The sequence below is a fragment of the Pleurodeles waltl genome, chromosome 4_1, assembly GCF_031143425.1.
Source record: "Pleurodeles waltl isolate 20211129_DDA chromosome 4_1, aPleWal1.hap1.20221129, whole genome shotgun sequence".
In the NCBI taxonomy this organism is placed as follows: domain Eukaryota; kingdom Metazoa; phylum Chordata; class Amphibia; order Caudata; family Salamandridae; genus Pleurodeles; species Pleurodeles waltl.
In genome coordinates, this window is record NC_090442.1 from 457953142 (window position 1) to 457962995 (window position 9854).

At 44.2% G+C, this 9854-nt stretch overlaps 1 protein-coding gene across 2 annotated transcripts in view; it reads right to left on the reverse strand.

Moving 5' to 3' along the window:
• Positions 1 to 9631, reverse strand: part of SUV39H2 (SUV39H2 histone lysine methyltransferase) — a 343208-nt gene extending 333577 nt beyond the window's left edge. For both annotated transcript variants that reach the window (XM_069228723.1, XM_069228722.1), the window contains exon 1: positions 9578 to 9631. In XM_069228723.1, the coding sequence (XP_069084824.1) occupies positions 9578 to 9596 (19 nt within the window). In that variant the 5' untranslated portion in view covers positions 9597 to 9631. The remainder of the gene's footprint in view (positions 1 to 9577) is intronic.
• Between the last annotated feature and the right edge of the window lie 223 nt (positions 9632 to 9854).

Here is a 9854-nt window from a genome sequence, read left to right on the forward strand (position 1 = left end):
TCCCTTTGTGTGTCTGCTTTGCGCTGATGGCGGCCGTCGGCTCACTTATGTGAAACTGTTTTCCTCTTCCTTTTCAGTTTATGTGTTGAAGAAAAGTCTGGTTAGTATAGAATGAAAATAGCTCTAACTCGAGCAAATGCAATACCCACTGCATTGCAAATGCTTGGTTTATTTGCAGGGAATTATCTTGCTTTTATTTGTTAAGACAGAGCCCAGATATAGCAAAATTAGATTTTGCGACTCGGAAATTGTGACTCACCATTTCCGAGTCGCAAAACCATATGCAGAATGGTGTCTCAGACACCTTCTGCGAGTCGCTATGGGGTCGCATTTTGCGACCCCACAGTGAGTCCCTGCACTCACAGGGATGGTGGCCTGCTGAAGACAGCAGACCTGCATGTCTGTGACTGCTTTTTAAATAAAGCAGTTTTTTATTTTGCAGCCCGTTTTCCTTAAAGGAAAACGAGTTGCAAAATAAAAAAAATAATGAAACCATTTGGTTTCGGTTTTTCGGAGTAGGCAGTGGTCCAATGGACCACTGCCTGCTCTGAAAAACCCTTTTTGGCAATATTCACAAAGGGGAAGAGGTCCCATCGGGAGCCCTTCCCTTTTGTGAATGGGTTACCACCAGTGTGACACTGGTGGTAACTGCGAATTGCTTTGCGACCGCATTCGTGGTCACAAAGCAATTTAGCATAGCGATGCGAGTCGCAAATAGGAAGGGAACACCCCTTCCTATTTGTGAGTCGCATTCACAATTTGCGAGTCGGTACCGACTCGCAAATTGCGAATAAGCATCCCAAACGGCATTTTGCATGGCGCAAACTGCGATTTTCACAGCTTGCACCATGCAAAATGCTTGCTACATCTGGCCCCAGGTGTCAGGACACGCCTTTGAAGGTGGATGTGACGTAGCCACCTGTTCTGTGTTTGTATTGACAGGCGGTGGAGGGGCAAAGGATCACCCTCAACCTGAGGATCCCAGATTGACAAATCTCTGTGACTCAGGTGGGTGCGGCGACGGTGCAACAGTACCCATGCGAGAGTAGCTGTTAAGCTGCCATGGGCACAATGAGCCCTTGTACTCGGACCAAACAATCATTACCATTTCTGCCGAACACTGTATCTGGAGAGTAGTGGCCCTATGATGGGCCCTGTCAGACGAATAATAACTACAATGTTATTGATTTTGGCCGCAAAAGCATCAATATGTGCAGATCTTGCCCTGGGGTGGGATGTATATGTCTGGCTTATCTTTACAGCCCTGGTTGGTAGGTCTTAAATGTCGTGCATAATGGGCGCTCTGTGTGTGTTGCAGGCAGTTGTAGTGCTTTCTCTTTCCTTAATCTGTGTAGGTGACAGGACTTCAGGCTCCCGGCCTATGGTAGCGCTTATTGCTTGTCAGAGCTGTCAACTTTTCGGTGTGCTTATTGTCTATTCTTGCAATAACGTGCACAAAGGCAACCACTCTTTGGCCCGTCGTCGACAACTGTCAGTGAAACAGGCTTTCCTGACCGCTTGCAACTTTCCAATGTCAATATATGCATTCTGTCATACTGATTATTTTGCATATTGGTAACTCTGCTCCCAAATCTGTATCAGGAAAGAAACACGGTTACATGTATCACACTGTAAAGATGAAAAAAACATGCGGATGACTCGAGTACCGTCAAAGCTCGGAAATTACAAAACCTATTTTGTACTTAGTATAGCAGCTGAGTAGACATCCTGGTGTTGCTTTATAATCATTGAAAGATGAGTTCCTGTTGTAGTTCAGTGACCTAAAGTAGTCTGCATTCTTTTTTTTTTACTGTGCAATATTAACCTACGGACAAATGGCCATCCTTTGTTTTGTATTTGCGCTGATCAAAGGGTGGATTCTTCAGTGGCACAGACTGCGATGCACTAATGTAAGCTAGTGATATGGCAGAGTGGCTAGGTTATTCTTTTCCTGTCTATCACCTGACCTCACTTGATTCTGTGAGCGATCTGTATTTTTTAGGTACTCTTACATAAAATATTCTTGTCGAGGTTGATCTGCCTGTATGCTTTGAGGGATGGATGCGTCAGGTTGGCAAAAATGTTAGCTCCTGTCAGCGTTGTCCACGCCAATAGTTAAGGAGGCACTTAGGGTTGTTCCAGGCTTGTGTGGGGCTAACACCTAAAATATGAGGTCGACCCTTATGCCCTAAGTCAAATCACACACTGCACCTTACCACTGCCACAGTCAATACAGCAATTCATAGAGCAGGCTTGGTTTGCACGTTAGTTTGCATGTCAGTAAAACAATGGCCCACATGAAGTCAGTTCAGGTACCAGTACAGCTGTAAACCCACCTGCCATTCGAACTAGTTTCATGCATTACAGTTAAATGACTTGATTGTAGCAACTTATTCTAATGTTAATATGCTGTTCATGTATTTAAACATTTGGGACATTGCTTCTTCCAAAACCTGCAAGTTATTCAAGAGGCTTTATTTACTGTCAGTGCATTCTCCCAAGGAATTATACTAACAGATTTCGTTATTCACATCATGTGGTAAGTGTGGATTTCTTGATGGAACACTCTCCTTGAAAGGTAAAGTTGTCTGCTTGCCTTTCCCACACACCCCATTTTACCTCTCCACCTATCGCCTGAAAGAAGAGCTATTAAAAGTCCGGCTGGACTCAATTAATAGGACAAAACCCTATTCCAAAAATGGTCAATACAGATAGTCCATGATTCTCAGCACTCTCAATAGGCATGACCTGCTTTTAATGACTTCTATGCAATTTATGCAAAGTATATATGGCGCTTTGAAACGACTCTTATTTCAAATTATGTTTTACTTTTCATTTTCAATGAATGTGGCAAGAAAAGTCCAGTTAGGAATTCACGACGTCAAAAGCTCTAACTGGAGCAAATGCGAGACTCATTGCATTACAAATGCTTGTTTCAGATGTGGCTGGTGCAGGTGGATTTGGCCTGTTTTGATAAGGCAGAAGGAGTTTAAGCATTGGTCAGCGACTTTAAAAAAAGAAGGATGAAGCATTGCATTCTTTGAATTCTTTCCGCCCCTGATAGCACTAGCTTTGTGGGGTGCAGAATATTATTTTACTGGTAGCTGCACTACCTTTGTGTGGGGCCATTTTTATGTTGACAGCAGGAGCTTTGATGAATGGCCAAATAGTAAGGGATAGCAGACTGCTGAAGTTGTTGCAGTGCTTCATGCTCAGATGTTTAGTGTTTACCACTGTTTTAGAGCCAATCACGTACGAAGTGTGAGCATAATTGCAGATGCACTGTCTTGTTCACAGTGGCAAAGAGTCTGTAGTTTGGCACCCGGAGCAGATCTGCAGAAGGCTGAGGCAACAACAAATCTTGAAAGTGGGAAAGTGAGAATACTGGAATTGGTAGAGAACTCCATTGCGAATAGTACCAGAATAGCTTACAGGCAGGCTTGGGAAGAATATTTAGTTAGCGAGGCAAGAAGAGGGCAAAGTGAGAATTACATTGCAGCCAGAAGAGAGGATGTGGTGAGATTTATCATGTATAACATTGACAGAGGCGTTTCAGTCAGTACAATTGCAGGAAAATTGCCAGGGATAAGTTATGATGGCACATATTTCTGGGGATAGGAGGGCGAATGGGAGGAGGCACTGGAGGCACCCAGAGAAACAGCCCTTGAATCTGGTTTTAGACAGGTCAAACTACGCCTACTGCACCGCTCCTACTACTCCCATACAATCCTACATGCCATGAGCAGATGCCCAACAGCGGTCTGCTTGAGGGACTGTGGGGAGGAAGGGACCTACCTACATGTGGTCTGGGATTGCCCACGCATACAACATTACTGGCCGTCCATCAGGGACACAATGAAAAATGTGATGGGATATCCCATCTCGGACATAGTCAAATGCTGCATACTAAATGTTTGGGGTGATGATCCTCTATCAATATCTAGCAAATTATTGTTGTCCCTTGGCCTAGGAGTTGCTAAGAGAAATATAGCACGAAAATAGGGAGGACTACGGCCAAACCATCAAATCTACAGGATTGGCAACAAGACATGGACTTGTGAATGCTAGTAGAGAGGACGAATACTGCATGTTAGGAGAATGTTGATTTGTACAATCATGCTACTGCATTCAGCACAGTTTTATACCTATGATCAATTAGGCCGATCTTTGCCTGCTGCACATTATTAGTGTTTGTTTGTGTATTCTTCATCTGAAAACGAATAAAAATAATTTGAGAAATATTTCTGGGGATATGAGTCAAATGCAGGGGAAATGGGGCAGAGAATGCTTCAAGAAAAAGACGAGGCAGGAGCTACTAAAGATGGAACCTGGGGATATGCTGAGGTTGGTACATTTGGTAAGAGGTCTACACAAGGAGTTTTGGTCGGCTTTTGAAGCTACGTTGTTTACGTTAAGCATGTTATGATTATACTGTTTCGCTTTTCACGTTTCAGAGTTGCTGGTTAGGGGTTCAGAGAGGGTGATAAAGGTTGAGGACATCAAAATAAAGGAAGATCAGTTAAGGATATATTTACAAAAATCTAAGACAATCAAGTTGGTAAAGGAGCAAGATTTGTCATACATAGGATACAAGGCAGTGTGCGTCCAGTAAAGGCTTGGCAGAATTTCAATGAGGTAGGTGGAGCCAGGCAGGTTTTTATTTATTTTTTCAATGAAGATGGAGAAAGATTATTAGCTTTACAATTGCTGGCAGGAATAAGAAAAGTGTTGATACGTATGGGAAAAAAGACCAATGGAGATTGGTACCCATTCCATTAAGATTAGTGCAGCATGATGAGATAATAGATTATCTTACTGAATAAAGGAAGTAATGAGATTGGGCAGATGATCATCCATCTGTTATACATGTTATATCAGGCACACTGAAGGGTTGTAATTACTTTATCCTTGCAACAGGTTTCCTTTTTGATTTCAGGCTGGGTGTAGTGGGACCCAACATGACGATTTTCTGCGTTTGGATTATCAATCATCCCTTTGTTAAATGGGCAGCAAAGCAGGTGGAGGCTCATCCTTTTGGGAAGAAAATGTGAATCAGAACAATGGAGATTAAGACAGAATGGAGGGCCAGAGGTGGTATGAAGTGGGAACAACTACTGCCTAGCAAGAGCAAGACCTTGCCCGGTTGTTCTGTTGACCCATTTGGGGGAAGATGGTTTGGTGCAGTTGTCTGGTTCGGGCTGCTGAAAAAAGTGTAGAGAGACTTCGATATGAGATGAACTATGTGGTCGTGGACCTTTATTTTTTGGACAGATTTGAAGGCAAAGCGGATTTGACATGGGCAAGTCAAATCTGGTGAAGTGGACAGAGACAGGTGTAAGGTCAACAGAAAAATCAGTTGCTTTTGCCAGGGCAGGGTAATACAGATAGCAGAACATGGAGCTATTAAAAAAGAGGGTTTCATTGTTTTATAGATAAAATGGATTGGAATTAGGATATTGCTTGTCAAAGAAGTTGTCAGTCTCAAGATGGTACTAATGTGTTTCAGGCTGCTGGGGCAACATCCTGGTTGGTGGTTAACAAGGGAAGCTGTTATGGTGACAGCAATAACACAATAGCTTACTTAGAATGGAGGGGGCACACAAAAAAACTGTCCTGGGGTTTTCCTGGGTGGCAGAAAAGCATAGGGATCACAACATGGGCCAGAAGGTTTGGGGCATGGTAGGGGGGACCTTGCAGAGGGAGTACAGGGGAGCAATTGTTGATGCACATGTCCATGGACTGTGAATGAAATGATAGGAGGGTGGTGAAAAAAGTATGACAAGTTATTAGGAGTTTGTTCATGTTGGGGGGCTTAAGGGTGAGGAGGCGATTTAACATTATGTTAGTGAGGTGGGGCAATGTTAATGTATGCTGGAATGAACTATAAGTCTCAGTCCCATACCTGTCCTAATAAAGCAGCATTTTGCTCTAAAATTGCACTGGTTATACTACACCATTGTTCCCTATGTGGGCTCCTGGGATGACATCCATATGGATGTTGTTAGACCTGACAGCATTATGGTGGCCATCTCCCAACTTTTTGCCTGCCTCCCTCTACTTTACTGACTCCGTTTTCCCTGGTTTTAATACTCTGCGCACTTTACCACTGCTAACCAGTGCTAAAGTGCATTTGCTCTCTCCATTAAACATTTTAACATTGGTTCATCCCAAATTGGCATATCTGATTTACTTATAAGACTCTAGTAAAGTGCACTACATGTGCCCATGGCCTCTAAATTAAATGCTACTGGTGGGGGGCCTGCAGCACTGATTGTGCAACCCACATATGTAGCCCCTTAACTCAGGCGTGCCACTGTAAGGCCTGTGTGTGCAGTTTCATTGCCACTTCGACTTGGCATTTAAAAGTACTTGCCAAGCCTTAATCTCCCTTTTTTCTACATGTAAGTCACCCTGAAGGTAGGCCCTAGGCACCACATATGGGCAGTGTGCTATGTAGGTAAAAGGCAGGACATGTACATATGTGTTTTATACGTCCTGGTAGTGAAAAACTCCTACGTTTGTTTTCCACTACTGTGAGGCCTGCTTCTTTCATAGACTAGCATTAGGACTGCCCTCATATTCTTTTTGAGTGGTAAATTCTGATCTGAAAGGAGTAACCAGGTCATATTTAGAATGGCCAGAATGGTAATGGAAAATTCCACTTATTGGTGAGGTTGGATTTTATATTACTATTTTAAAAATGCCACTTTTAGAAAGTGAGCATTTCCCTGCACTTAAAACCATCTGTGCCTTAGAGCCTGGCTCCAATCAACATCGGTGCTGGTTGACAGCTCCCTTGGCTCCCCAAAGGACTCATCTGGACTGCTTTGCTAAGAAGGACTGTTCCCCTGCTGCACTGCTGCCCTGCTGGCCTCGGACTTTGCTGACTTCCCCAAAAGTGGTCTCCAAGGGCTTGGATTGAGCTTGCCTCCTGTTTTCTGAAGTCTCAGGGACAAAAAGACTTCATTTCTTCAGGAAACTTTTGGTGCGTCGAAAATCAATGCACCACCGGCCGAAATCGAAGCGAAGCCTGCATTGCGACCGTGAAATTGCAGCACAGCCGACCAGAAAGACACAGCCCCGACTTCCCGTCTGGAAATTCGATGCAGCGCCTGCCTTGCGATGGAAAATGTAACTCATCACCTACCGGATCGATGCAGTGCCCTGCCTTCCTCCAGCGCGTCAAAGATTTTCCCTGCATCGTCCCTGGGTGTCAAAATATCCCTGCACCGCAGTGAGGAACCAAGAGTGCGCACTGAAAAACTAAGCAAACCCTTTGCAGCATGGAAAGAAACAACGCATCTTCTGTGCCAGGTCAGAAAATTCAACAGAACACTATTTTCTATGCATCTCCTCCTCTGCGGTCTCCGTGCATCGTTCTTTTTGACGCATGCCATGTACTGTGTGTAACAAAGAGACAACAGATTTTTTTCTAAGGATTGACACTCTTTTAAACCTTTTAAAAGTTATATTTTATCTTGTGCTTATTGAATCTTTGTCATTTTGGCCTTATTTTATTGAGATAAATATTATCTATTTTTCTAAACTTGTGTGGTGTATTTTTGTGATGTTTTCACTGTGTTACTGTGTGATTTATTGCACAAATACTTAATACATTGCCTTCTAAGTTAAGCCAGACTGCTCAGTGCCAAGCTACCAGAGGGTGGGCACAGGATAATTTGGATTGTGTATGATTTACCCTGACTAGGACTGTGGTCCCTACTTGGACAAGGGCTCTGCCAACAAGAGACCCCATTTCTAACAGATGTCCACCTCTGGGTGCCTTGGCAGGTGGCACAATCATGGCCCAGGGTGGCACTGTATTAGCTGAGGGGTACCAGAGGAAGTGCTTAGGAGGCAGTTAGGTTTCTAGAAGGCAATTGGGGTATGCAGTGACGTATGCTGTGGTCTTGGTAGGCAGGTCAGTTAGTGGGGTCATTTTGCGCCTTTCCTAGTTATTTGTAGTTGCTTGTTGGTGTAATTAATTAGCTTACTTCATTGGTTGGTTTGGGAGTAGATGAAGCTTACATTTGCTGCTTAGGACAGGTGGCAGAAAAGCATAGGGATCACGAAATAGGCTGGAAAGGTTGGGGTATGGCAAAGCAGACCTTGGCAGAAGGAGTATAGGGGAGAGATGGTTTGGGCACGTGTGAATGAATGGTGAATTAAATGATGGGATGGTGAGAAAGGTTTGGATATTTTATTGAGAGATTGTTTCTGTTTGGGAAAGGTGGGCTTGAGGGGAGTTAATTGGAATATTGTATTAGTGAGCTGGGGCAATCTTAGCATATGTTGTAACGTATGTAAGTTTCAGCTGCATACCCATCGTAAAAAAGCAGCCTTTTGCTCTTAAACTGACCTGGTTATTCTGCGCCATCTTGCTGGATTAACGTTCCCTCGGGGTCTGCCAAAGCAAAGTGTTGATACTTGAATAATAACTGCGACTAACTCTCCTGTCATAATTGTAACACGGAAATATTCACACTAGTTTTAGAATACGCAGGAAGTGCTCTAGGGCCGTGCGACTGGTGCAACCGCACCATGCGCTGACCTCGGGTGCACTGTGTTTAGAAATAACACGTTTAAAAAGCAACTGATGCAGAGTTCCTTGTTTATTTTAGGCGGTATGAATATGCCAATATAACTCTGGTGATTAAAGTTCCTGCTGGAGTGCGAACTTTTGTCTATTGGCAGTTTCCACCCGTGACAAAGTAGCGCAGAGGCTGAATATGCCTGTAACAAAGAATGTGTACCGTAGGGAAAAAAACATAACTGGCTGTTACGTGGATAGCTCAGTGGGTTAATTCATTTGTCATAGAGATCCTTGCAGTTCGTAAATTACAATCTTAATATAGCAATGTGAGCTATGAACTGTCAACAAAAACTGACGCACTGGGCACCACGAGCGGCAAAACTGGCCCTGATAATTCAGATTAGGGAGCAACTGATACGTCTGAGGTTCTCTTAGGGGTGTTATTTGTCCGTTTTAATATTATTATTTTTTTTACCGGCCTTCCATGTTGATCAAACCTCGTTTGTTCCACGCCTGGCAACAACGCAGAATTGTCACTCTGCAAAAAACACATCAGCAAGCAGTTCTGGCATCACGCGGCAAACAAAGCAAGCATGCCCTCATGAGGAATGATTCTCACCTGCCTCCATGGGTTTGTTTTAACTAGGCAGCAGGTGCTCTTTCATTTTGAGGCATGTTAAGCCTTCCATTCAGGACAACGTGCGGCGCAGAAGTGAAAGCCGAGGCCGCTAGGGCACCTTCTGTCCACAGGCTTTTTTGGAACATGAGTTATAGCTCCAAATCACTGCGTAAAATAAACAGTCCAATGCCCAAGCGGTTTGCAAGAACTCTATAGCTCGAGTCTGCCAGGTGCAGCTCGGCAGGCGCACTCACGCTCCGCCACAGCTCCGACCGGTTGCACACTGCATTGCACCGGGCAGAAATGGGTCGCTCTTAGAAGTTCGAACAAACACACATGCGAGGCAGCGCGCAGTGGTCCTCGAAGGGAGCAACTACACAACTCCAAAGCGCGTGACAGATGTGCTAAAAGCAAACAATCCTCACCTCTTAATTTCTCGGCCATCTTGCAATAGTCCAATACTATTTACATCACAAGCTCCGCCCACAGAAAGGAGGAGCCCAGCACGCGCTTTATAGTTTGTACCCGCAGCACTACCCCGCTCGTGACTTCAGTAGCTGGAGTAGCTGGAGTCCGTTTGCACCGGCACTACACCGTTATGTATATGGCGGTGACTGGGTGTCCGCATAGCTGCCAAGGTTTCAGATTGCTGTGTGTGACATTTTCATAATTTCAGTGTAATTATGAGTGACATTTGCAGAG